The 27,564-nt window shown below is 51.4% G+C and overlaps 1 protein-coding gene across 2 annotated transcripts in view; it reads left to right on the top strand.

Moving 5' to 3' along the window:
* The window catches only part of GRIK4 (glutamate ionotropic receptor kainate type subunit 4), a 165,079-nt gene that overhangs the window by 106,301 nt on the left and 31,214 nt on the right, over window positions 1–27,564 (top strand). For both annotated transcript variants that reach the window (XM_032201853.1, XM_032201854.1), the window contains exons 3-8: window positions 2,270–2,434; window positions 8,335–8,432; window positions 10,884–11,049; window positions 14,138–14,316; window positions 17,052–17,105; window positions 25,089–25,250. In XM_032201853.1, coding sequence (XP_032057744.1) covers window positions 2,270–2,434; window positions 8,335–8,432; window positions 10,884–11,049; window positions 14,138–14,316; window positions 17,052–17,105; window positions 25,089–25,250 — 824 coding nt within the window. The remainder of the gene's footprint in view (window positions 1–2,269; window positions 2,435–8,334; window positions 8,433–10,883; window positions 11,050–14,137; window positions 14,317–17,051; window positions 17,106–25,088; window positions 25,251–27,564) is intronic.

Genomic DNA, 27,564 nt, shown 5'->3' on the forward strand with positions numbered 1-27,564 from the left:
AGAAGAGGGTTGGAGCCCCCAGGTGGGCTGCAAATCTCAGTTTCTGTCAGAACTGAACAGGCAATTTATGTATTTTTTACCAGCCATAGGGAGGGTTTCAAGATTTCCAAAAATAACAATGAGGGGAAAAAAAAGAGCCATCATCCAGAATAGAGACGTAACATCCCTGTGCAAACATTTGTACTTAGCTGACCCGAGGAGATTATTAGAACCACTTCAGCTTCAAGTCTTTCATTTTTAAAATGTGTTTAACTATGTAGTGGTGGAAAAGCAAAGTGAACTTTGTTTGGAAAATGACAATTGACTTGGAAACGCTGTCCAGCTTAGTGACTGTTGAAGCCCAAAATTGCAGGATAACGAGTGTAGGGTGCTGACACACGCTCCCCCCGCCGGTCTCTAATTCTGCTTTGTCAGCACCTGGGAGGCAGGAGGCATTTTGTGATGCTCATCTGACTGAGTGCAGTGCTCTACCCTTTCCTGGAAGCAGAGCCAAAGAGAAAAGTGCACAGACACCAAAAGGCTTTGTGGATGAGAAATGGGAACGGTTCAGGACCTTCTTCTGAGATATGGGGATGGTTCAGGACCTTCTCTGCCTGCTGCTGCTTTCCTGGAGAAGGGGGAACCTGAGCAAGCTGCTTGGTTGGCCCCTTCCTCTCCTGGCTTCTTCATAATTAAGAGCGGTCACCAGCCGCATCGACATCTGACAAAACTTGTGATCCGTGCTCCTGGCCTCGGAGGAAAAGCCCAACCTTTTTCCTTGCCTAATGAGATTGAGATTAACGGCCTGAGCCTGCAGATAAGGCCGGTGCGTGCGTGCCTGCGGAGCAGGGAAGCTGGTGTCGCCTGGAGGACCGGTAACATTCGCCAAGACATCTGTGCATCTCTTCCAAGAAGTATTGCCGTGTCTCTCCTCATCGGTCCTGAGTTCGGCCACGTTCCTATAAAACTTGGGAAGAGCAGGAAGAAGAGGAGTTCCCGAGTGGGTATTGGTGGGATGCGAAGTAAATCGGGTTAAGGGGGGGCCACCTCCGCCTCACTGGCGGGGTTGGTGCCCAGTTATCTTCCATGATGCTTATTTTCTGATTCACAAATGGTGCAGAAAGGTGAATTTCGTGGCTGTCCCTTAAATTATATGGAATGCAGGACTGCTGGACACTTCTAGAGTCCAGGTCCACGTCTGTCCCTGGGAAGCAGACAGCTCTCCTTTTATGTATGGCTGTGCTACAATCCCACCAGCATTTTCTAACCAGCTGTGTGCTCCCAAGATGGAAAATGCAAAACTGGGTAAGTAAAAAAGCAGAAAAGGGAGGAAAAACCAGCACAACGATGCATTTCAGAGCTTTAAGAAGGCAGCCAGCTGCTGCAGTGAGCTCCACAGTTCCCTGCCACACAGCCCAGCGGAGCCCCACTGATCTGCACGTGCAGGGCTTGCTCCAGCCCAGGCAGCAATTCTGAACGACGTGGCTCCCTCTGGAGTGACTTTAGAAAAGGAAGACAAGTGTCGGTGCCTTTCTGATATACCCCACAAAGCCCAGGCAACCTGGAGGAGACCCCTCAGGCGCTGGGGGGGCTGCAGAAGCTGCGGCAGCTCAATGAAAAGCTGTGATTAACGCTCGGCTCCGGCTGCTTTTTGCCTTCCGTCAAGAAAATAAAAATACTACCCCCTACAATCACCCTCTGCCTAACACAGATTTGAGTGGGTGGGCCCAGGAGCTGAGTTCAAGAGTCAAGTGCTTTCTGTTTGAAAAATATTTGTCCCTCCCCACCCACGGCTGCCCACATGCTTCCCGAAATATTCCAGCTATCAGCACTGATGGGCTGCTCTCAGCACAGCACCAGCGCTTTTTTATGAACAAAACGGGGCTGTTTGGGGACGTTCTTGCATTATTGGTGTGTCGGGATGTGGGGCAGTGCCCTGGTCAGCGCTGCTGGGGGCGGCACAGCCAGGGGTCCCCCTGCGGGAGCATCTGGAGCGCGCGGGTGCTGGCACCACCCGGAGCTGAGCAGCGTGGGCAGCCACAGCATGCCGGCAGGTAACGCGGCCACTGCTGCAGAGACTTCACCGCCCCCGTGTCTGGCAAGGCCTGGAGGTGGGCGAAACGGTGCGAAAGGCCGGGCGCAGGAGGGAGGATGCGCTGGCAGGAGCAGCGATGCTGCTGCAGTGGCTGCTGGCACGGCATTGGAGAGCCCAGGGGGTGCACGGCCGGGGGTTTGGGGTGTGTGAAGTCCTCCTGAGCCTAACCTCTGCCGTCCCCTTTTGATCCCGCAGCTGCCATCCTGGATGACCCGATGGAGTGCAGCAGAGGGGAGCGGCTCTCCATCACCCTGGCCAAGAACCGCATCAACCGCGCGCCCGAGCGGGCGGGGAAGGCCAAGGTGGAGGTGGACATCTTCGAGCTGCTGCGGGACAGCGAGTACGAGACGGCAGAAACCAGTGAGTATCTCTCCGTGGGGCTGCTCCTCCCCTGCTCTTCTCTCTGCCACCTCTCTGGAGGCTTCTGGCATGCTGCACTTGCTGCAGAGCGTAAATTTATCATAGCTGAGGCTTTGACCCAGGTCCCACCATGAGTGTTGCCACCGCTCAGCTCAGCAGCTCGGGACAAGTTATTTTCTTCACTCCGTGTGTCAGTAAACAGGAGCAGTGATACAGGAGGTGCTGCTCCATTGTAAAGCCCTCGATGGTGCGCAAATAAGAGACTCTGGGCAAGTTCAGTGCAATTAAGTTATTTTTAACACCCCGCGGAAGGCTGTGTGTCAGCAAACATGATGGCTCTCTCAGAGCGTTAGATTGGCAGCGGATTTGTTTACACAAAGTGGAATTTTCAAGTGATGTTTGAAATCATGTGGATTGAAAAGAGCTATTTTTGAAAGAGCAGCACGCCTTCCATGTTGCTTAAAATCCTCTAATGCAAACAGGTCTCTGGGATAGGTGTTTGTGTCGATGCCCAACGTGGTAACTGCACGCTGGTGGATTAAAAATCCCTGATGGTCAACATCTCACAGACCTCTTGGGAGCCAGAGTGATAGAGGCCAAAAGGATCTGCAAGAGATTCTTGTAAAAGGGAAAAATGCTTTGTGAGATGATAGCTTCTTTTTAGGATGTTTTCTGCAACAACCATTGAGTTCAGGGGAGGACTACATTTATTTTTTTTATTACAAGCTGTCTTGGAGAAGCTGGAGAAATCATTTAAATGGGGATTTTGGACTCATTCCCCCATGGTTCTCACTCCCAAGCCTGCGTAGCCTGCAGGGCATCCCAGGAAGGCACAGCAGGGTGCTGTGGGTCGGAGCAGGCTGCCTTTTCCTGTAGCTTTGGCCTTGGTGCTGTGCAGTCCCGAGCATCCCCATGCCTGGGAGCCCAGCAGGCAGGCGCAGCTCCCCAGGCAGCTGGCAGGATGGGCCCAGCAGCCTGGCGTGGCCAGCAGGTAGCACCTTCCTTTCCTCAATTAGCATCGTCATTATTTATAGAAGCTCTCAGTTAATAAAGTGCACGTCAGCAAGTACCTGGGCGCCTATTTATAGCACCATTCGCCCATCAGGCAGGCTAGATTAAGCTCGTCACGTGCAGCAGCACAGGGGATGTTTAAAACAAGCACTTCTCTGTCTTTTTGGATCCCTCTCTTCAGGATTTTCATGGTCTTCCCATCTGGTGAGGATTGTACAAATCCAAGGACTCGGGCTGGGTCACCTGTAGGATGGAAAAGGGACGGGGACAGCCTGCGTGTTCCCGAGGCTGTGCCCAGCTTCTCCCAGAAAATACTCTCCATCTCCCAGCGAGCCTCGTAGGAAATGAGAAAATTGCCAGCTTGATTTAGCCTGCTGTGCCTTTGAAGGAAACAGTTTTCAGATCCATTCATTTTCCTTTCTCCTCAACCCGTGCCGTGCAGCAGTGTTTCTGCAGGCTCGATCGCCAGGTGACCCCACAGCTGTGGGGAAGATCAGCAGCTTCTGGGTTTCTTTGTCGCTTGCAATGTTGCTCTGGGTTTTTTTCTGTTGGGATGTTTTTCTAGCAGAAGAATACTCATTTGCTGAGGAGGAAGTGTTATGCGCAAAATTGTTGATTTCAGCAAATGTGGTGTTTGGGAGAACATGGAAATGGGATAAATGGGGAAGAGGCAATTTTCCATTTCGAATTTCTACCTCGGGGAGATTTTCTTTGTTTTCTTGACTTTGATTAAAGAACATAAGAAGTAGAAACTGGAGCAAAACGACTTGATTTTGGTGAAGTGAGAGCTCACAGAATCCTGCAATATGTTATTTGCCTTTTCTTCAGAGGGAAAAACGTCTGGAAGCATTTCTTACAGGAGGAAAAATCTGGGTTCTGCATGATTCCGCCATTAATGTCACTGAAGTTATTCCTGACTTATTCTGCTAGCAGAGGCAAATCAAATCCTGTAACTTAAATACCAAGCCTTTCATGGCTTTCAATTGTCTGACTTCTCAGTTTTAACACCACACTGATATTTGTTATCACACGTAATATTAATAAAAGCACTTTAGGTGTTTTAACCTATGGCTGCAAAGCAGTTGGACGGCTGTTTAATAATACTGCTCTCAAATCTCATGCCCTTTGAGATCCCCCTTAAATATCACAGCACGCTCACCTGGCCGGCCTAGGAATGTTGCTGCCACATCCCATCACGGTGTTGTGTGTGCAGCTGGAGCTTCAGGAGGGGAAAGACTTCTTGCGACTTGGTTTTCAGCTTGGCATCGAGCTATTTTCCTTCCCTTTTCCTCCTGACTGACTCAGACGTCTTCCTGTCAGGGACCACAGAATCACAGTTCCCGTAGCAGGTAAAATCTGAGTCAATCTTAATCATATTCCTGCCTGATTTGCTGTTTCGGCTCTGTGTATGAATGAAGGCAAACACTGACTGTTCCCGTAAGCAACACCTGTAAAGCCCCGTGCTTTGAGATGAGTTTGCAGTGGAAGGCTGGGGATTGAGCTGTTCTGCCCTTCTGAGTAAAGCTTGTTTTCTCTTTGTGTTTGATGTCTCAGCTCCTTTTACAGAGATCCAAAACAGCTCGTTTAATCGTGTCTTTATCTAAAACACCTTATTCCTTTTGATGCCAAGGGAGGGACAGGTTTTCTACTTGTCACCCTGTCCCCTATCGTTTCATCCTTCTTTTCAGCATCCCTCTGTTCTTAATCCCAACATTTCAGGGCAGGCCAGCAGTCAGAGTGAGCAACTAGATGATTTTTAATTTCTCTTTATTCACGCTGCAGCTTCAGAGCCCATTCAGTGGCATTGGTTTGGATGTGCTAAGAACTGTCCCATCGTTTTCGTGATCCTGTTGGATTTTGCATTTAAGGCAGCTGCAGCTGATGGGGTGGTTGTGCTGCTGCTAGGAAGCACGAAGGGTGCTGCAGGGAGCACTCCGGGCACTCTCCATGCCGCTCTCTCTTTAATCACTTGTTGTTTCTTGCACAAGAAGCCCATCCTGACCACTCCCCGATGTTCAAGATCCCCTGATTTATTTTGCAATCATGGAAACGCTGAGGTAATTGCATCCCTTCCCTGCTCATTTATTTTCAATTAGAGGCAAGAGGCTTCTTTGCCTGCCACCTCCAACCCTCGCAGCAGGTATCTGTGTGCAGCAAAGGAGGTGCTGTGCCCTGCACCGCAGGGGGATGCTCACACCAGAGCACTGGCAGCTCTGCTTCCTGCAGGCAGGGGTCATGTAAAGGTTTCCAAAATGTCCCGAGGTCTTGGGAGGGCACTGCCTGACCAAGTGGGTGTGTGCACATGTTTGTCTTTGAACCCCAAAAGGCACAACAACAAATGGGCAGTTCTTGCATTATACATGTCTGTGCATCCATGTGGATGGTTTTTGACGTTCACATGCACGTGAAGTCACCCTGGGGTCTGGTATTTGCTGGGATTTTGAGTTCTGGAGCACATGAAAATTGGATGCAACCTTGGGCAGAGGTGAGTTTGCATCGACCGACACCATGTCCTGTACTGAATACAGCCTGTGTGGCACCCGTGTGCTGGGGTACAAGCGGCCAGGAGTGGCAGGGGCTGCGCCAAAGTCTGGGTTTTACCCTGTGCAGTTATCAGAGATGGGTTTTGGTACCGAGCTGACGTTCCTGAAAGCATCTGTCTGAATCCATCCTGCCCACGGTGGTAGCAGGGTTAAGACTTCTCCTCCTGCAGAGACCAACAGCACCAGGTAATGTTGTGAAATGGGAAACGTGTTTGGATTACAGGAGAAGCAGCTCTCCTCGACATGGTCGAGGCCTTTGCCTCGGGCACCTCCGCTTTGTTTCCATTCACTTCCCTTAATTTCGCTGGATGTTACACCCTTGGAGAGCGAAGCAGGTTCTTTTTCTTCTGACAGCTGTTGCATCTCCGTTGCTATGGCTACTTAACCCACTTCTTGTTCTCCACGGGCGAGATGAGAAGAAAAGTGCTCGCCAAACTTTCTCCTGCGTGCTCAAAGCAATTCCTCCCCAGGACTTTTGCCCTGCTGACCCTTGGCTGAGCAGGGCTCAGCAACCCCTTCTTGTTGGTGCTGAGCAGCAGAGCACCCGAGGGGCCGCTGCTGTCTGCTGAGTGCCACTGAGACGGCGTGCGGGGTTTTCAAACACCAGGGCTCTTACTTGAAAGGCTCTTCTTGAAGAGGTATAAGTGCCTGTAAATTTTTAAGCAGAGAGGAGAAGCGAGCGCTGGATTCCTTTGAAGATGCCACAGAAAAATATCGCTCGTGTTCTGCTTCAGACTGAGACGGTGCAGGGCGAGAGCATGGAAGGGAGGAAAACCCCAGAGAAGATGTTTGCATATCATGGGCACTTTCTGCAAGAAGTCGGGACCTGGAAACATATGGAGGTTTTTTCTAAGCAGTGCTTGGAGAGAAGTAAAACAAAAATCCCCAAAGGGATGAACTAAACCCTCAGCTTTTGGCTTCGTGATCCAGCCATGAAGCTGGGGAGGCTGGAAGAAACCACCTCAACTGTCTGATCAGGTCCTACTGAACACGGCACCCAGCCCTATATCCTGGTGGTTTAAAAACTAAAGCAGAACAAAAAGCAGCACAGTGTATGCCCTCACCTCCTGTCCAGTCTTGATTTAAGGACCTGAAGCTGATAGAAGACCTGCTCTGCTCCGTGGTATGACAGTTCCAATGATGAATTCTCTTCACTACAAAAAAAAAATGTTGAATATGTTGTGGTTTGAGTTTTTCTAGCTCCTCTTTCCGGCTGTTGAACACAGCTAATTTCTTACAGCCACTGATATGTAAACCAGAGACCTGAAGGGGCTGCGCGCTGGGACGCACCAGCCGTGCCGTACTGAGGAGGCAGCATCTTTAAAACCTCGGCTTTTTGATATCTTGGCTTGGTTTTACGCATGACAACGCCGTGAGATTGCTCCTGACAGTGCTGATAAGTAGTTGTGGTGCCTCGCTTCTCCCCCGTGGTATGGTCTTTCTTCAGAAATAAGTCACTTGGTGCTTATTGAGGAAACTCAGCCTTGTCTGCCTGTTGTTCCTGTGGCTTTTCCTACCCAGGGAGAAAGGATCCAAGCGTGGTGGTGCCGAGGCCACGGCTGGCAGCAAGCCTTCCTGAGCCCTGGGACCCAGGCATGAGTATTTTGCCTTCTGTTTGCAAGCAAAGTGCTCCAGAGCAGCGTTTCGGAGTGGCACAGCGGGTTGGGATTGCAGCGGGCAGGTGCCACCAGCTGGGGTAGTCCTTGGAGCGCCACTCGGCCAAAATGTGTGCTGCAAATTAAAAGGACAAAAGGTTGCAGTTTAGCCCGGGAAGCTTGAGGGAAGAGATTTAACTTCTTCATTTTGTCAGGGCCTTTTTATTGTTTTGCTAACCTTGGTGGCACGGAGCCAGAAGATTAACTACTGCCAGAAAAAAAAAAAAAATAAAAAAATAAATCAAACCCGGTAATGTGATTCTTAGCATTGCCACTGAGCTCTGCAGAGGATGAGGGACCAAATTCAGACAAGTTTGTTTGCTGCTGGAGGATGCTTTGAAGCGAGGTCACTGCTGCGTTTAGTGGCCTCCATAAACATCAGTTTACATCGTTGCTGGTGCGTAACAGTGGGGGCCAAGAAAAGCAAAATTTTAAGAGAGAAATTCTTGTTCTGAGTCGGGGATGGGGATGTGGGGCTTGGGGGGGATCTGGAAATGCTGGGGAGAGACGGAGAGGTGGATGCTACAGACAGGGTGACTGCTTCAGAGGGATATGGGGGGCCTCAGAGGGATTTGGGGGGCACAAATGGCACAGAGTATAGTGTGTGTGTGTGTGCAGGAGGTGATGCTGTGCCAAGCAAGGTGAAGCAGGATGGGGTCTAATGCACGTTTCATCTCTCTGCTACCCACAGTGTGCCAGATCCTTCCCAAAGGGGTGGTAGGCGTCCTGGGACCTTCCTCCAGCCCAGCCTCCAGCTCTATTATCAGCAATATCTGCGGGGAGAAAGAGGTAAGTGGGCAAATCCTGTACTGGGGCCCCGCAGAGATCCTGGCCCCGCACCCTGTCCTGCACCCACCAGCTGCTGGGTGCTGCTGAGGCTCCCTGGGGGCACAGCATTTGGCCTCCCTTGTCCTTGTTTTCATCTCCGTCACCTTTTCCTTCAGCTTCCCTCACGTGCAACACCGATGTCAGGGTCAGTGCTGATGGGTGCAGAGACCCCAGGTGCTCTGGAGGATGCAGATCCCAGTCCAAGGGACTTCGTGTGTGTTCCTCTGTGCACTTTTTGCACAGTCCCCTTGGAAAGCTGCACCCCTTTCCCTTTGCTGCTGCTCCACCAGTGCGAGCCCTATAAATCTGTGTCCAGGCTATGTGCCTGATTTAGTGCTTTACAAGCCTTGAACTGTTTTACACTCATCTAGCTCTGGTCACGGGGAAGAAATTGAGTTCTCCTCTCCCAGTTCATCCCTTTAAAGCCAGATAACATCTCTCAGCCCTTTGGTGGGCTCTGCCTCCAAGCAAGGGGAGTGCCTGAACCTGAACGGAGCACTGGAAATAACTTGCATTCACAAAGGAGTGCTGTCCTTTGTTCCATGAGAACTGCAAGTGTTGAGGAGATGGAGGAGGTCTGTTAGACCTAGTGCTCAGGGCTACAGCAGGATGGGTCTCCTGAGTGTATTTTGCAGTGTTTTCTGCAGTTAAACGCCCCAGACACGTGCTCCATCCCAGGCAAAGGCAGCTCTGCAGTAAGAGATTGCAAACGCTTTTCCCCTAAAATTCCCATTGAAGTCTGATCGAAGTCCCTTTATTTTCCCAGAAATTGAAGGTGAGTGCTAGCACACTTCTGAGGTACTTGATTCTTGAGTGCGATCCCAGCCGCCCTCCCAGTGATTTATATCACGGGAGCATCGCTTGGTGCCGTTGTGCTAAATGTAGTGCAGCAACCCGGCTGGAGACATCGCACTCACAGAGCTGCACAGGTGAAGGAGAGAGAAAATGTCCTGCAGTGCTGCTCGGGCACCGGCTGGAGGAGTGACGGGCCTGAAGGAGCCTGTAGAAAACCTGGGGAAGGCACCTACATCTCCTACGGTGCCTTGTCTTCCAAATATTCCCTCCCCTCCTGCCCAGGGAGGGGAGTTACAGGGGCAGAGCCCTGGGGAAGGAGAGGACGGCTCGGAGAGTGAGCTGCAGCCGGGCTGCCGTCAGCTTGGGGTGGTGGCTGCTGCAGGTCTCCAACTCAATCTGGTTCCCAAAAGGGATCAACAGGCTCGTGCAGGAGCTGCCCTGCCTGCTTTGCTTCCAGGAATTTGTCTTTTCTTGCGTTCTGCTCCTCCCCTGCTGACAGAGCTCGGGGTGAGGGCTGCAGCGTGAAATCGAGGCAGATAGCAGCTTCTTACTCCTCAACTTTCCTGTTGCTAACCAAACAGCTTACGCTGTCAATAAAGCAGCCATCACAACCTAGTAATGGCCTTTCCCAAGAGGAGAGAGATCGGAGGCACAGGATGATAGCTTCAGGAAGGGCTAATAATGGAAGAAAAGAGGACTTGACAGTCCTCTAATGAAGCAGAAGCAGATGTTTCCCTTTCTGTCCTCCATTGCTTCCAAATAATTCACTCAGCAAAAGGGAAATGATGTTACTGGTCCCCAACTTGGCTTCCCCCCTGGTGTCTGGGCTCCCGTGGTGCAGGGTGGCAGCGGAGCTGCTCGCAGGGAGCCCAGGGGCTGTCCTACAGCTCTGTGACATCCCCGTTCCCCTGCTCCCAGCTCTCTGGGAAGCAGCATCCCTCTCCCTCATCCTGCTCTGCTTGATTAACGACAAGCACAGCGTTAGCAGGACTCATGGTTAGAGCCCTGTTGGAGCTTGCCCGCTGCACAGCCACCTGTTACCTCTCTGCTGATCAAAAAAACCCCAAAGCTTCTGGCAGCTGCATCTGTTCCTCTCTCTCGTGAGCCTCAGCAGCACAGGGTCATCGTGTTCCTCCCGTCATCTCTCCTAATTACCTGGACTGCAGGCAGAGGTGGCCGGGCAGTGCTTCAGCCAGGCAGCACAGCCCAGCACGGGCTGGGCACTTGCCTGCGAAGCAGCCTCCGCGTTTACCCAGGCAGCAAGCCCGAAACGAAGTGCGGGCCCGGCTGCAATTAGTACCCGATCTCATTAGGCTGAAGTCATCCGGAATGGTTTCCTGTGCTGTAATCACCAACCCCGTTGCCTTTCTCTGAGTGGCTCAGCAAGACTTTTCCTGATCCGCTCCTTCCCGTGGCTGCGATAATTATTTTCCTCTGCTCCTGCACAGACCCCACCCTCCTCTCCTCACTCCACCGATGCTTCTGTGGTTTTATTGGGATATTTCACTTTCTGCATGCTGTGCGTTTCGCACCGAAGGTCCTTTATGGTAGATTTACTTGTTTTGATTCCTTGTTTCCCTCTCTAATTATATCCCCTTTCCCCTCCTCCCCACTTAGGTTCCTCACTTCAGAGTGGCGCCGGAGGAGTTCCTGAAGCTGCAGCTCCAGCGCTTCACCACACTCAACCTCCACCCCAGCAACACCGACATCAGCGTGGCCGTGGCAGGAATCCTGAATTTCTTTAACTGCACCACCGCCTGCCTCATCTGCGCCAAAGCTGAATGTAAGTCAGTGCCAGGCAGGGTTAGCAGCCCCCCTGCTCCTGGCTGCCCTTTTTTTTTTTTTTTTTCCATCTCCCTTTGCATGCTTGGTGCCTGTTGGAGGATGACCGGGGTGGCTGGTGTGTGACGGCTGGAGGGCTGTGCTGCCTCGCTGCTGTGCAAGGTTTTGTAGCAGGGGTTCTTCAGGCAGAGCAGCCTGAAACAAGGCAGACCCCCCCAGGGCACCTTTTCCACCCTGGTGCCCCGTGGAGGTGTTTGTTGGAGGAGGAAAGGGCATGAGGAAGACTCGCCCGCCCTTCTGTTGGACTATCTGTAGTGTTTTGCTTGCACAGATGGGTTTTTGGAGGAAAAGGAAAAAAAAAAAAAAAAGTCTTAAGCTTGTTCCTGGAGATTATTCTAGGCGATTTTTCACTTTTTTGAAATATCTCTCCCCAAACCCACGTGCAGTTTGTGGCCTAAAAGCAGGACTTGATTAATAGCCTCTACACCGCACACCCTCCTGGGCTCGGTAGCCATACATCTGCTGGTAATTGTGCATCTGGATGCTGGAGTGTTCACCTCAGCGAGCCCGGATTCATCTCTGCATAACTCTCCTAGTGTGGCAGGAGCAGGCTCTGCATCCCAGAGCTTCGAGCAAAGCATGTCCTGTGCCTGGAAGGTCAGCGTGCGGCCGTGTGGCTGCTACGGAGTAGCCCAGCCCATTTTAATTTTAATTTCAGGGAGCCAGATTCATTAGCACTAGAGTTTACGTTACAAACCAGCATAGAAAGGGACTTTGAGGGGGTGCATGGATCCAGCGAGAGCCCTGGAGTGCTGGCAAGAGCTTAGCAGTCTCTGCTGGTGGGGCTGAGTACCTAGGAGAGGCAGCATCCTTCCTAAATTGGGACAGGCAGACTTCACACCGCCAGCTGGGCTAGTGGCACAGCTAGTGGTTGTTGCAGACTCCTGCACAAGGACAGAAGGAGTAAGACAGTGTTTGCCTTTTCTTTTTGCTTTATGCACTGAGGAGATGACATCCTCAGCATGTGTAATCATTAAATTGCTTTTTGGTAGGCATGCTCAGGTTTTACCCCAGCCGAGGACCTGACCCAAATCCCGCAATTAAAATAATTCAAATAGTCTTCTGCGTTACATTTAGCGCTGGAATTTTTCATGGTGTAACCCTAACCTTCAGGAAAAAAAAAAAAAAAAAAAAAAAAAGGAAGAAAAGAAAAAAGGAAGGAAAAAAGAGGGAAGAAAAAATAATTGGGTGTCCCAACCTGCCGTGCAGCGTGCTCTCAGTCTTGCCCTTGCTGCTGCCAGGTACAGAGCACACACACACCAGCTCATCACCCTTTTCCCCAAATACCTTAAAAAAAAGAAAAAAAGAAAAAAACAAACTCACAGGTGTCTCCACTTGAATGCAGCCCGGTGGTAGTGTGGCTCTTCATTTAACTGGATCAGAACCTCAGGAGCCAGATGCTGGCATTAGGTTATCACCCTTTTAATTGAATCAGCCCCGTTTATTTTCCTCTGGTGTTCTTGGGTAAATGCAGGATGTGCTGTGCAGCCCAGAATCCAGCTTTGTGTAGGAGCACAAGCCCTCGTTTTCCCCTAGGACAAGCAGTGCTCCTAGGCACAGTCCTTAGACAACTGACTCGAGGCACTCTGGGTTTTCGGAAGGTTCCCCGGAGGCAAATAAGGGAGTATATGAGCTGTCTGCTCATCAGTGAGAGAACCTTGTTTTGAAGGATGTTATTATTTAGCTCCCTGGAGGGAAAGTCGTCGCTGTTTTGGTTAAAGTACAAGGCTGTGTGATGGGACTCCTGGGTCCTATCCCGTCGTGCTCGTACTGTCACTGGAAGAAGTCGCATCCTTCCTCTGAGGACTGATTGTCGTTTCTGCTGGCAGAAGCAGAAAATGACCCTCAAAGTCGATGGAGTTAGGCCAGCCTAAGGGATGTGGAATTGGTGGGTAGCTTGTGGATTGTCCTGACCTGGGAGGCTTTGTGTGAATCTACAAAATCCCTGGCCTGAAAAGTCAACCACAGAGCAGCACCGGGGTGGATGCCATCGTAAGAGCTGTTCTGCAAACTGTGACCACCAAGGGGAGGGAATAACAGCCAGGATTTAGGAACTGACCATCGGGGTCAAGGATTGCACCAGTAGGAACCCCACAAGCAGAACTGCAGCAGAGGCACCCTGGAGGAGCAGCAGGGAGCTTAGAGGTGGCTTGCTCTTTCCCCTCCAGTCTTCCCCCCCTGTTTTGTGAGTTTGTGAGGATCAAGAAGAGATGTGATCCAGAGGAGCCTTGGCTGCTGCTGAGACCCTCGCTGAGGCATTAGCACGCTGCTTTGTTACCTTGGGGAGGTGCTGGGAGCCCGTGAAAGCAGTGCTCTGCTGCTAACCACGTTGGGTCGGGTGGCTCCGTGTCCCCTGGGCTCCTGGTGAGGAAGAGGCAGGTGAGGAGCAAGGCTCTGACCCAAGCCTGGCCCCTCCGTTGGCTGGTCTTGGCGCCTGCTCATGGTTCTGCTCCTTGCATTTCCTTCAGCTCAGCTTTTCTCCTTCCTTTTGAGCCACGCTAGCTGTCTGTGCCTTGCTAATGATTAAATCTTGTGGCCTCCGGTCAATCAAAGTTGACGGAGGAGGTTATTTCCCGAGGAAAACCAGCAGCTGGCTGGAAGAGACAGATTCTATCAAATATTCTTCCTCCGCTACAAAAAGCTGCAGCAGGAGCTTTGACGTCTTGTTAGACATCAAAGCAGCCATGCTGGAAGGAGCCCTTGCAGTGACCTCTCTGCAGGGAGAAACTTCAGCCAGCAGTGCCAGAGGCGAGAAGGCAGAGGGCTGGGATAAAGCCGGGGGGGTTTCAGGCCTCCCTGCTGCAGATACTCACGTGGAGGGGCTCCATCCATCCTTCCCCGGTCCTTGCTGCCCCACAAAAGGAGCCTGGGCTGCAACAACCTCTCCTTTGTCACATGCAGCCGCGGAGCTGTGGGGACACTTCCCTCTAGGAGTGACTGCGGGGCAGGGTAGAGCTGCTTTTGGAACCAAGCGCAAACCATCCAGGTTGTCTATTTATTTATTTTCTCCTCTCCCTTTTTACTTGCAGGCCTTTTAAACCTCGAGAAGTTGCTTCGCCAGTTCCTCATCTCCAAGGACACGCTCTCGGTCCGAATGCTGGACGACAGCCGGGACCCTACCCCTCTGCTGAAAGAGATCAGGGACGACAAAACAGCCACCATCATCGTGCACGCCAACGCTTCCATGTCCCACACCATCCTGCAGAAGGTAGGTGCCGACCAAGCACCACAGCATCAGTGCTGCTGCTTCCAGCCAGCCAGAGGCCGTGTGCGATGCACAAGTGTGCACGTGCAGGTGTTACTGATAATAACATCTAAAAATTCCTGCGGTGACACTGGAAATGCTGTCTGCCAAGAGAGGAATCGTCCCTGATGGAGTTTCTGGGGGAAATAATTTCCTCGTGCTTTTCAGGACTGTAGAAGCAAAGGTTTAATTGCTCGGAGCTGGTGTGTTTGCTATCTAGAAGCGGCGCCTGCCCGTGGCTCCTGGTGCCATCAAACAGCCCCGGAGGGCTGCTGAGCACTGTGAAATTAGTCAATCAGTCCAATCCGTTTCCTTTTTTTTTTTCTCCAAACACATTTCTAACTTTTTGCTTCCTCTCTGATTGTCTTATTAACCAAGATTTTATTTTAATCGTGTTTATTTTTAAATGGTCTCTTGCTGCAATTTTTAGCATTTGTTTTGATAGCCTACTTCAAAATTGAGCAGTGGCTCCAGATGGAGCCCGAAGTTGTGTGTAGTTCCCCACATCCTGGAAGGAACAAGAAGTACTTTTTTTGAATCAAGGCAGAATACAAGCAACGGTGTCCCCCTTCCCTTTGGCTGCTGTTGCAGGCATTACCCACGGTGTCCTCTTCATGTTATCAGGGCGCTTCATCAGGGATAAATCTGAGATGGTGCTGACAGCCAGCTGAAAAAATTAGCGCTTTTTTATTGTTATTTTTATTATTCCCACCCTAACAGAAGATTTTTATTCATCTTCTTGCAATTTTGCATTTCTAAATACTCACTTTGGGGTATTCTGGGGGCACCTCCATGCCTTTTTTAAAAAAAATTTTGGGGTGTTTTTTCCCTGGTCCCCATGTCAGGAGCCGTAGTGACTTCCCACAGGCACACGGCAGCGTTCGGGCACCTGCAGCCTCCCTTCTCCTCCTGAGCATCCTCCTGCCACCACTGATGGAGACGTCAGAGACTGCCACGATTTTTCAGCAGTTCAGTAAAACCCGGTGTAATCTTCCCAGCCAGAGGACTGGAGGAGTGAGAGGTTGTAAATAATGAGCTTGTGGTGCGGCGTTCTCGCACCTGGGGAGGCTGGGGAGTGTTTTTTTCATGGAGCTGCAGCCGGAACAGGGGGTGAGGAGCTGCGCCCTGCCCAAAGGTGACCGAAAGCAGGAGAAACGTGCCAGCGTTTTGAAAGCACCCTGTGTCGGAGCTGCCTCGGCACAGCCAGCCTGCCTTTGGACGACGAGGGAAATGGCAATTTCTCATCTCACCCTCCACATATGGTCTGGAGACACATGGTTGCTTCCTCGATTACCAGCCCGGCCCGGCCGCCCACCTGGCCGCGGGCACAGTGAGGCTGGGAGCGCTGCTGCGGAGCCGTTCCGTGGCTGCCTTTGATTTTCTGCCCTTGAAATCAAACAGGCTGACTTCAAAGTAGGTCACACAGCGCTGACATTATCGCTGTCCCCAGCAAGGGAGAAGGGAGGGACATGGGTGCCACGCTTTATTGTGCAGGAGGCTCGAGACGAGGCAATTTTTGCAAAGCCGTGGGGTCGCGGTGCTCTTCGGGTCAAATGATTTTTTGCTGTGGCCCTTTTGGCACCTGTTTGAAGGACACAGGGTGCCGGTGTGTGACTGACGGGCTGGGCCCAGCCACACCAAAGCCACCATCGGTCCCTCCCTGCCTCCATCGCCTCCGGGTGGTCTGGGGCGATGGGCAAACCTTCTCGCCAAGGTCCGGCAGCTGATTTGAGACCAGCTGTGCTTGGCAGCGAGACACAGGCTGTCGGGAGGGTTTGCAGATTAATCCTGAGCATCTGTTCCAACAACCAACTCCTGCTCTAATGAGAAGGTTGAATTTTGGAGAAGAACTTCAATGATCTGGTCTGTGGTCTCCAGAAGAGATCATCCCACAGACAAATCCACGTCCTCCTCCCTGCATCCCCATGCGCTCTCACCCTCTTTTCTGCTCCCGAGGCCATCACAACCCTTGTTAAATTCTGGAGAGCGGTTGGAGTTGCTGGGTTTCATTCACGTTAATTAATTTTTGGGACTGAGGCTCGAATCTGGCAGATGTATGTGGGGAAGGCACTGCTGGGATGGCTGTCCTTTCTCTGTCATTCCACGGAAGCTTTTCCTGCCTTGCTCACCGCATCCCGGTGCTCGTAGCAAAAGGAGATGAGCACTGAGCCCTTTCAGCTGCTGCGTGCCCTCATTATGTTTGAAAATTACATTAAAAAATTTCCCTCATTAAGTCGATAGCTGAAGAGGAGAGAAGTCGTACCAATTAACAGGGAAGCAAACCTCACCTAACCTCTCTTTCCTCAAAACATGGCAAAGCCAAAGAACATCATCCAGGGGCTCTGTAGGCTTCAGGATCCCATTCAGGGGGCTGGCACGGGTTGCTGGGAGGGGGACAAAAGCTTTTACTCCAAGGGGCTTCCTCCCAGCAGGGTGTTTTTGTGGTGTGGACCCAAAACCACGGGGTCTGGAGCTGTAAACGGGTGCTTTCTTTATGCCAGGCACCCCGTGCGGGTGCAGAGAGGAGACTTCGAGGTAGGTTTGGTGCTGCTGGACTTAATTCCCGTGTCCCAGCTGTCCCGACACGGGGGAGGCAGCAGCGATAAGGATGGGAAAGGAAATGTGGCCCCGTGTCCGTGCTGGAGCTGAGATGGAAGATTGCCAGGCTCAGGTCTAATCTCTTTTTCTCTCCTTCGCAGGCAGCCGAGCTGGGAATGGCGTCTGCCTACTACACGTACATCTTCACTAATCTGGTAAGACGTTTTTCACAGCTTTTCTCGGATGTGCGTGTCGAGCCATGTTAATGGGAGCTGATCTCCCCGACCCCGGGGAGCACGGGGAAGAGCTGCCTACGTGCAGGGCGGCGGGGGCAGGAGCTGGGGGGGTCCCCACACAAACCCCATTAGCTAAAGGAAGGCGTGTGGGGCGTGAGAGCACTGCTCCAGCAGGGTTTGTGGGTGCAAAAAGGGGTTTGGAGAGATGTGATGAGATTGGGGGTCCACCAGGGGATGGGTGGCTCCTGGGTGGTTTGGAAGGGGCACGCTGGAGGTGTGACTATAGGATCCTGCTCCCTGCTCTGGGAGAAGAGCAGGATGGAGGAGGGATGGTGCTGTAAATGTGGAGAGGCAGAGTGGGCATGACTTCAGCGCAGCCCCTGGTGACTCGGCTTTATAGCTGCTAATAACGCTAATGGGGGGATTGTGTGGCCAAATCCCTCAGCACCGGGCTTAGGAGGCAGCAGGGGGAAACCCAAAATAACCATCAGAGAAACTTCTGGTGCTGCAGCAGGCTCTCCGATGGGCTGCCAAGTGGTGGGGGGAACGCTGCCCACGGGGAGAGCGGGACCTGCCCGGGGCTGCTGGTGGGGGCTGCTGGAAATCGGAGCGCGCGGGACGGGCTGGATGATGAAGTGCCGGTGCCTTCCAGCCCCCGGTGATACTCATAGTCTCTAATTTCTATTAATATTTATGCCAGGGTGTGCTTGTGCCAGGAAAGCCGAGAGCTGAATCACGCTTTGTGTTTGGGTGGGAGACAGACGGGAGCGGATGGAGCCAAACGTGTGGGAAGGGGAGCTCGAGGGAAGGGGAGGGGAAAAGAGGGGAAGGAAGGGGGTGAAAGCCAAGGTAGCAATTGGGGTGGGATGGGGAAAGGTGTCAGAAAAGGCAAAAATACAAAAGAAGGGAAAATCCACGTTTCCTACCTGGGCTAACAGCGTTTTGGTCCTGCTCAGTGCTCAGTCCCTAGTTCCTGACCTTGCTCAATACCAGCCCCGCAAGGAAGAGCTGCACTGCTCTGACTTATCCTCATGTTAACGCTCAGCACTGGCCAGGGAGGGATGGACCTGGGGCAGAGCTAAGCCCCGGGACCTGAAGATCATTTAATTTAAGGCAGCAGCTTCTGCTCTGCGGTTTCTCACCCCTGTGCCACCCAGTGGAGCTGGTAAGGAGCAGGGTCTCCAGCCCATGTAACCCCTGCCCATCCATCTCACACTGCAGCCTGGACACGTAACAGCATTGCTGGAAAAAGATGCTAAATTTTGGTTAGCCTCAGCCACAGTGGGGCCTTAATCCATAATTTGGGTTTGTCAGTGCTACTGTAGTAGACATAATCAGAGATTTCCACTTGCACATCGCCAGCCCAACGGAGTCTGTATTCATGGATGGTGCTTGGACAACGAAAGTAACTACAGAAATTAAGCTCCTCACTGCTTAATTAAGCTCATCGCCACACTAGTTTTGAGCATGGGTGTGATTAAGCATTTTCTTGGGGTCGAGGGGTGATGTTTGTCTCTGAAACCCATTCATCCAGTGTAACGAGGATACGAGGCAGGTGAGTCAGAAACGAATTGCGTTGCCATTTCCTCCCGCAGGATATTGTTGTTTCCCCTGTTTTATTTCACCACTTTATCCAAAAGACCAGCCCAGAGCAGAGCGAACTGAAATTTTGGCAGGGCCTACCGAAGAAGAAAGGTGACATCGGGCAAAACCTGGGCAGATGGGCGAGGTGGTAAAGGAAATTAGTAATACTTAAATGGGGACGAGAGATGGGAGCGAGCAATTTAGACTAATAAATCTGGAGGGATTATCAAGCCCCTAATGAACCCTCTGAGGTTTTACAATCACTGCCTAATAGAAAAGATAAAATCAGAGCGAGCTGCTGCGAGGGGGAGCAAGCAAGACGAGGGCTTTAAATGGGGAGAGAGCCCATCAGGAGGGGAACAGACGGTCTGTGCAGCATTAAGCTACCTGAAGATGGAAAAACAGGCCAAAAAAAGGATGGCAAAGGGGCAAAAATGCCGAATTAAACACCTGCCCTGCAGCATTAGAGGGGGGTTCTGTTCCTGTCTTCTGGCATTAATTTTATTTAACGAGCGTATCCCGGCTGGCAGCCAGTTCTCTGTGGAGTGCTGCGTGGAGGCGAGCGGCCACGGACCCTCTGCCACCAGCCTGTGGGGACAGGACCGGGGGTCCCTGGGGTCCTGGGGTGCCATCGGTGCTCAGAGGGGAGGCAGAGCAATGTGTGAGAGCTGCTGCCAGCCTTTGGCACGAGGCTGCGGGAGCAAACCAGGAGGAAGTCCTCAGCCCCCAGCGTGTTTCCATTGGAGCCGAGGCGAGCAGCCTGATGTAAAAATATCCACGGGCTAATTTACTGCCTGCAAATTCATTATCAGCCGCCTTCAGCCAGCTCTGGGGACCCTTTCTGTCAGCAGCAGAAGCTCCACAAATTTTCCTGGAGCCCAAATGAAACCCGCAGATCAGAGCAGGGCTGCTGCCTGCTCCTTCCCCATGTCCATCATCTGCGTAAGAGTGCTCTTGAGCCAGGGTGCGACCGAGCCCCCTTTTGTCCTCGTCCCCCTTGTAGGGTGTCACAGTGGGACCTAAGCTGAAGAACAGCACTAGGCAATGTCTGAGAGGGGAGGGGTACAGCTCAAAGCCCAGCTGACAATTTGATTTATGATAATGCTGCTAATAAGGCCAGTGCATAGGTAAAGCATGGCAGGCTGCTTCAAATTGGGACAAAAGGAAAAAAAAGAAAAAGTTTCTCCTGGTGCTAGAAATCTTGGAGATCAGCAGTGCAGAGCAGAAGGGGTGTTGGATGCCTCCAAAATCCTGCGGTACAATTAATTCTTGTAGCTTGTTAGTTCTCTGTGGCTTGTTGTTGTTTTTGTCTTTTTTTTTTCCTTTTTTTTTTTTTTTTTTCAATATAACATACGGACCCCAGGCTGGGCTTAAATTTCAAAACATTTATCAAGGAGATTAGATGGAAATAATTGAAACAATTAAAATTATTACTGTAAGGAGGGAGGTGTAAAGGAGTTTTACTCGTGCTTTGAGTCAGGCGGTCTATTGAGTGGCTGCAGGTTTGTTCCCCGACAATATTGTGCGGAGGTGTTGTTGCTGATAAAACAGCTGCCGTATTCGATTTCCAGAGCCCAGATAAATCAGCTTGGCTTTGTTTATTTGTTTCCTATTGTTCCTTCTTTGTTAGTGGTTTATAAAGAGCTTGCTCCTCATATAGGGCGAGTTTTCCAAAGCTCAGTTGTCGCTCTGGATGCCCCGTTGGGACCGGCGAGCCAAGCAGCGTCCAAATGGCCCAGGAAATGTCACAAATTTCAGCTCCATCACGGGCTGTGGTGCTCAGCCCCACTGCAAGAGGTCTGTAGGCATCCCTCAGTCTCTCCTAGGCTCTGGTGCAAGTGAAGGGCACAGACTTTCTCGTTAGGCTTTGACAAATTTCACCCCAAAGGCCGGCCTACCTGCCCGGCTCACCATAGCTGATGCAAAGCTTTTTGAGGAGCTTCGGCCATTCCCGGAATTTATGGTAGGTTCCCTGAATTTATGGTGGATAAATTCCCTGAATTTATTGTGTTTTCGGTGACACGTGGTAGGAGGGCAAACAGATCGGGTTGGTGCAAGGATGCCAAAGCCATTTCTCCTTATTCTAGCTAGCAGGAGAAGAGGAGGAGTTCGGCAAAGCAGCAATTTGTGCCTCTCTGCGTCTTGCTGCCTGCCTGTTCTACCTTTTACCTGTCTTGCATCTTCTTTGTGCATTGTTCAGAGTCCTGTAGGAAGCCCAGCCCGCATTTGATTTCCAGTTGTTGAGTAAATCATTCTCTCAGATCCAGCCCAGGCCCTCCACTGTGAGAGCAAACCTCTTTTTTTTTTTTTTCCTCCCTCCTCTTGCTTTCTCGTCCTATTTGTCTCAGCCCCCCTACCCCGTTTCCATGTGCCGTCCCTTTCAGGCCCCAAACTCCCACTTGACCCCTTCCTCTTTGAGCTTTTGTCACTCCTCAGCCCCAGTCTCCCTGCGGGGAAATCGAAGTCGCTCGCTTGCACTAACGATGCGGGCAGCGTGTTTTTTCCTAAAGTGCTCCATTTGAAGAGCAGCCTCCAAAATCCAACAGCTCTCCTTGCATGAGGAGATAAAAGGCCCTTCCTTACCAGCACAGGGCTCCGATGCTTTTGTGATGCTTCAGCTTGGGAAGAGCAACCAGATTCTGTAGGGACAGCTCCCCTGAATCACCACCAAGTTCACCAAGATCCCAGTTCCCCTTTAACTACGTGAACAGCCGAATAACATGGTGAGTTGGGTAGGTCGTCCACATCCACGTATCCCCTCAAAAGGCCACGATTCGTTCCCGTGATGAGGCTTTTTGTTGTTTTTTTTTTTTCCTTCCAGAGAAATTGATTTTAATGCATGGTCCATTATAAACTTACTGACTCTGTCGATAGTTTATAAATAAATGGAGCCTTTCAAGAAAACCATAAAACGCTTAACATAATATTGCCCACTTCAGTAAATAAGTAAGTGTCTTTTTTGAGGAGCTTAGGAATGATTAGCGTGCTCAGCCCCGAGGGCAGCAGGATGCAGAGTGCCAGGCTGGGAACTGTAATCAGAGGTTGGAGGGTGACAGCTTTCTGAAGCACCAAATACCCTTGTGATGGAAGGTTTGCCAGCGTGAGGTCTTAATAATAGAGAAATGGAAGCCTTGGCCCAGCGTGCTCCTTCCTATCCCACATAAAAATAGAGGAGGAACAGTACAGCGTGTTCTGGAGCTGCTGGTGTAAATCAGCATCTGTCAGGGGGGACGGATCCTTGGCTGGGATGGGGCTGAGCTCAGTGCAGGCAGCTCAGAGCTACACCAGGAGGCTCTGCGGGCGACCACGGGCTGGGACAGCAGCAGAGAGGAGGAGTAATGAAGAGAGGAGGATAACCACGTGTGTGGGTGTGAGCAGAGGGAGGGGTGAAGGCATCTTGGTGTCAGTGCAGTGAGGAAATCATGGTTATTGCAGGGCTTTGGGGTAAGGTGAGGTGGATGTCTGACCATATGGGTGAGAGCAGCAGCCAGGGAGGACCTGGGCAACATTCACAGGGTCTGCTTTGGTCCACGAGTGGGTCACTGAGGAGCAGATCTGGGAGGATGCTTCGTGAAACTGCTTGAATTTAAGCGATGGCTTTGATGCTTTGCACCAAAGGGCAGGTTGCTGATCCCTGTCTCCTGGAGGCTGATTCCCGTTGTCAGGTTTTTCACTGCTTGTTGTTTTTTTTTTTTTCTCAGCACCTCACTTTCCTCCTCTGTACAATGGGTACAAAACCACCTGGCAGGTGTCCCTGGAGTGTTGCTGCTATCACAGGGCCAGCATGAAGTGGGCACGGAGCGATGTGCCTGCACCCTGTGGTTTTGTGCTCCTCACAGATTGGAGATGACTGCGTGTAAATCTCCCAGCCGTAACTCACCGCCGGTGACGCCACAAAACCCGAGCTCGTGGCTTTAATATCATGAATTAGCGAGCTTGGCCGGGTGGCTTTTATTAGGCAGGTTCTCCCAGTGATCTAAACGCTCGGGTCGCTCCCAGGGTTTTGTCTGCTGCTGTGAAGTGAGAAGGCAGGTCGAGTGCCGCATGGAGCACGCCAACCCAAGAGTGACTTCATCCTCTAATAACTCCTCCAGTGCCGTCTCCCAGGGAACCCCTTTGTATTCAATTAGCTAATGTGCGCCTAGTGCTTTGAAAATATGGAGTGCCATAGAATCGCTAAGTGTTGTTATTTAACGGCACATATTTAGCGGTTGCAGCCCTGTAGCAGAAGTCAGAAAATCTGCACTGTAATTGCCTGGCGCTGCTGCAGACTTTGCTGTGATCTGAGCTAAGCCTGGGGACTTTTCTTCTCTAAAAGTTCATTAATTCTGGCTGCGGACCTTCAGGGCCTGCTTTTTCTGCCATCTCAGGAAACAGGATATTGACTTTTGGTGGGTGCGCTGAAAAAACAGACCTGAAGAGGGGGGAGAACTCAGGCAGCCAGGATTTGTGTATCTGAAATGAGACTTGGAGGCAGTTTTTTATGGTCTTTGTGCCTCGGGTTGCAGTGGTGGCATAAGGGAGCTGATCCAAGATGTGCTGGTCAGGTGTGGTGGTTGTTTTGGGGTAAGGAGGGGAAAAATCATTGGGAGCAGAATAGAGGAGAAGAGAGAGGAGGAGAGGAGAGGAGTTATTCTGTGTCAGCTCTGCTGTTGAAGATTCTTGCTGGCTTAGGTAAAAGCCATCTTCAATGTGTCTTGTTGAGTTGACCTCAATGAGCAATTCTGGGATCTGACACCAAATCCCTGCGCGCCCTCTCTGGAGCCATTTGCCTGTCTGAGCCTTGTTTCAAAAATACAAACCTTATTTCTCTACCTCAGTCTGAAAAGGTGGATGTGCTACTGCTTGCATGCAAATACCTGGCAGTGCAGGGATGGGGCTTACCTCCCATGGTGCCCGGGTGCTGTCCGAGCAGGACTGCAGCAGAAATGGGGCTTTCTGCAGCTGGAGTTTTGCCTGGAAGTAGACAGATACAGAGAAAAGAGGCTGCAGGAAAAGCCAGAAGCTCGCGACGAGCATCCACCTCCAGTGCGAGCTGGGAAAAGGCTGATGTAAGGATTTTCACCAAACAGATCCGGGGCTCTTTGGTGCACAGCATCTCGGTTTCCTTCTGCATGTAGGGCACTCGGGAGGCCACTCGCCCTGTGCACTGTTTGCCTCGCAGCTCTGCTGGGGGAGCCGTTGTTTTGCAGGGGCTCAGCGCATCTCCTGCTGCTCCCTTTGCATCCAGGAGCTCCTCGGGCCCCGGTCCTCATTAGCCATCTGCCCTCGCTGTGCCGCTTGACAGGATGCTGTGGGTAAATGGATAACCTGTCAGCAAGGCAGGAGGATAATATCATTCAAATGAATCAATAGTTCACAGGCAATTTCATGTTACCTAACGTTAATGCGGTTGTGTCCAAAACGCACTTAATCCTGGGTCTGATCGCGTTCTCGGGGGAGTTTGCCGGGCTGGAGCAGTCTCGTAACTCCGTGTTTCGGAGATTTACAGGCATTGTTCCTGCGCGCACACATACGCAGGACAGATAAAAAATGACTTGACTCGCTGAGATCTCCTAGTCCACGGAGCCAAAAGACATTCATATTAGTGATGGAAGAGATTGGGCACCCAGCAGTTTCTGAAACTATTACTCCCACCTTCTCGCTCCATTTTAGCAATTAGCAAAAGAGAAATTAGTGAGGAAGGCACCATTATTTCCTGCTAATAGGACGGGGAGGGCTGGACGCTCCTCCAGGAAGCCGGTCCTGCTGTACAACCGCTTCCATTGGCATCAAGCTCTCCCTTTTTGCTTGCGGTTCATTTTAACACCATCCTTGGCCAGTTTGCTTCCTCCCCGGAGACGTAGGGTTTTCTGGCAGGTGGCATCTCCTCAGGGCACCTGGAGCAGCACTACAGGATGGTGTTTTCCATGCGACTTGTCTTGGTTTATCAGCTCAAACTTGGTGTTTCTGCCTTGGCACGGCGGTGGTGCGGTGCCGTCGCTGCGCGCCTGATGTCTGCAGCCCAGGATGGGGTCTGGGTCAGGCGCTCTCAGAGGAAATTAGGAAGAGCAAATGGCATTCATTTCTTTCCAGACGTGGCCCTTCACACTCTGGTGGTCTTGCTGGCCTGGGGATTCCTCCTGGCTGGGGTTTGAATGGACAGCCCATGCCCGTGTGCTCGCACCATCTGGGGTTCCCAGCTGCATGGGAGCGCTTGTCAGCACCCAGGATTTCCTTACAGGCTGGTGGGAGGATTTCAGGCCCAGCTTGCAGGTGGTGGGTTCATGTGCTTTTGGCTGCATGGCACCATCTTCCCTTCAGTTATGTTGTCTGGTTTTGAACTTTTTGGTGCCTGTTTTCTTTCCTGACCCTGCTTTCTGTTTTGGGCTGCTTTAGGAGTTTTCCCTCCAGCGCCTGGACAGCCTGCTGGACGACCGAGTCAACATCCTGGGGTTTTCCATTTTCAACCAGTCGCACGCTTTCTTCCAAGAGTTTGTGCAGAGCCTCAACCAGTCCTGGCAGGAGAACTGCGACCACGCTCCTTTCACTGGCCCAGCAGTAAGTAAAACCTTTCCATCGCCTCGGTGAGTCAGAAGCTGCTCTCATCCATCGGGACCGTGGGGCAAAGGAGGGAAAGACCAAGGGAAACCTCCCCCTTTGGGGTGAGAGACCTTCGGGAGCCAGGTGGATGGAGAGCTTTAGAGGGCTTGGTTGTACTTGAACGGCTGTGCAGCTTTAAATTAAACCTAATCCGAATTTGATTTGTATTTGGGTGTGAGTGCAGGGGATGGTGAAGCGTTTCCCAAGGGAAATTAGTCCCTGTGTATTTACCTTGGGAAAGTGGCTTGTGCAAGAGGAAGAGGCAGTCTGGATGCACGTAGCATGGAAAAAGCTTGGGCTTAGGCAGCTGCCACGAGGCTGTGCGGTGCTGTGCGCTCTGGCATCTCCCTGATGGGTGCAGACCAGCCCTAAAATCTTCCCCAGGGACTCCTGGAAGCTCAGAGGGTTTGCACAGCAGCGTTGCCAGATCAGGATGGCTGCGGCTGGAGCTGGGGGAAGGGAAACAGAAAATGCCATCAGTGGAACCTTGTGCAGCTTTTTTAATGAACTCCAAGTCTCCTCGACAAGCTGCAGCAGCAGTGTGCTGCTGAAAATCTTATTATCACTACAAAGTGATCTCAAGCAAGGGAAAATAAGGAGCTTTCTGCCCTTTGTGTCCATGTCCTATTGGCTTGACATGGTGCTCAGGCCATGCTAAGTACGTGCCTGGGAGCCTCCTGCGCCGAGGCGGCTGCTGCCTGCCCTGCTCCATCTCTGTAGGGTGGCTTCCAGAAAGCTTTCCCTTTTTTCTGGTGGCTGCAGGACTGTTCCGAGGCATTAAAAATAGATTTCCTTCTAATAGCACAAACGTAAGACAATAGGCAGAGGAGTGCTGCAGGTGTGATGGGGAAATAACGGAGCTCGTTGCTCCTTCTTACCCTGTGTTGTCCTAAACGACCGGCAAAATCTGGAGGTGGAAGGATGCAGGTGTATGCCTCATTGCAGCACTTTTCTTTTTTCTTTTTTTTTTTTTTTTTGGAAGAGTGAATGAGTTCAGAGCTGAATGGAGCTGTTTGGTTTGTGAGCCTGAACCTCAATCACCCATCAGTGCAGTGCTAAGCCAGCTGGATGCTCCTTTCATTCATTCCTAAAGCACGTTCAGCATACAACAAGCTTCCTCGCGGGCCAGGGAGAGGATGATGAACCTGGAGAGGGGGCTCAGCCAGGCTGCACCACCCCAATCCTCAGCTGCTCCAGCCCAGGAGCATCCCAGGACCTGCCTGAAGGCTTCCCAGGCTCAGTTGTGTGGCTGCTCTTGGCGCATGCCATGCCCCAGGTGATGAGAAAAGTATCTGAGGCTGTGAATATTCAGAGCGGAGGGCAGGTGAAATATTCCCAGGTGGGATGTGTTTCCCCTCCTGCACCTGCCAGGTAAATCCACTTCTCCTTCAGTGTGCTGGTGGAAGTCTGGCAGGTCTCATGTCCTGGATGTCCCCTTTTTCTCTTCCTAAAAAGAGAAAAGGAAGCTCAACAGCTGGAAGTGACAGGAGGGAGGTTTCCTGCGAGCTCCAGGATCCAAGGGCTTTCTTGAGGGAGCTGAGAAAGCATCTGAGGAAGGAGGAGGGAGCTGCTTGCTCTAATGCCATTCTCATTAATCACATCGCAAAGAAAGGAAATCAGAGAAAATCATTCAAATTACAGATGGCTAGATTAGGTAATTAGAATTTAGGCTAAAACAGATGTTTGTAATTAAGTGTTTATGTCATTGAATAAAATCCAGATTGTAAAGTCTATTTCACAGGATTTTAATGGCTTTAATTCTCTGTGTTATGTTTGGGGCAAAGATACAGATGACAATGTTTTAGTAGGAAAAGAGGAAAAAAAGCCTGGCAAAACCTGGACTAGCTGAAGCCACTCACATTTCCCTGGAGAGCAGCTTGCCTTTAAACATGGCCTTTATGTGGGGGATTTCTGTACCTAGAAAATAAAGGGATGTCTTTCACTTAGCCATGTTTAACCCATGGTTAGTGCCTGGAGGGGATCTGGGGTTGGGAGGAAGGTGTGCGAGGAGCTGTAGGGTGCTGGGGAGGAGGAGATGGGGGCACAGGAGTGCTGCACACACCGAGCCCTCCACGTGAAGCCCGTCGCAGAGCCGTGACCTTGCAGAGACACCATGCAAACCCAACGGGGATCGGCAGGGATCAGACGATGCGAGGAGGAGAATCGATTTGTTAGCAGGCAAATTGGCTCGTGGTGACAGTGACAAAGCTGGCGACAATGAGAGCGTGAAAGAAGTGAGAGGTTTTATGGGCGACGTGAAGAAAGTTGGGAT

Source organism: Aythya fuligula, chromosome 22, assembly GCF_009819795.1.
Source record: "Aythya fuligula isolate bAytFul2 chromosome 22, bAytFul2.pri, whole genome shotgun sequence".
Classification (NCBI taxonomy): domain Eukaryota; kingdom Metazoa; phylum Chordata; class Aves; order Anseriformes; family Anatidae; genus Aythya; species Aythya fuligula.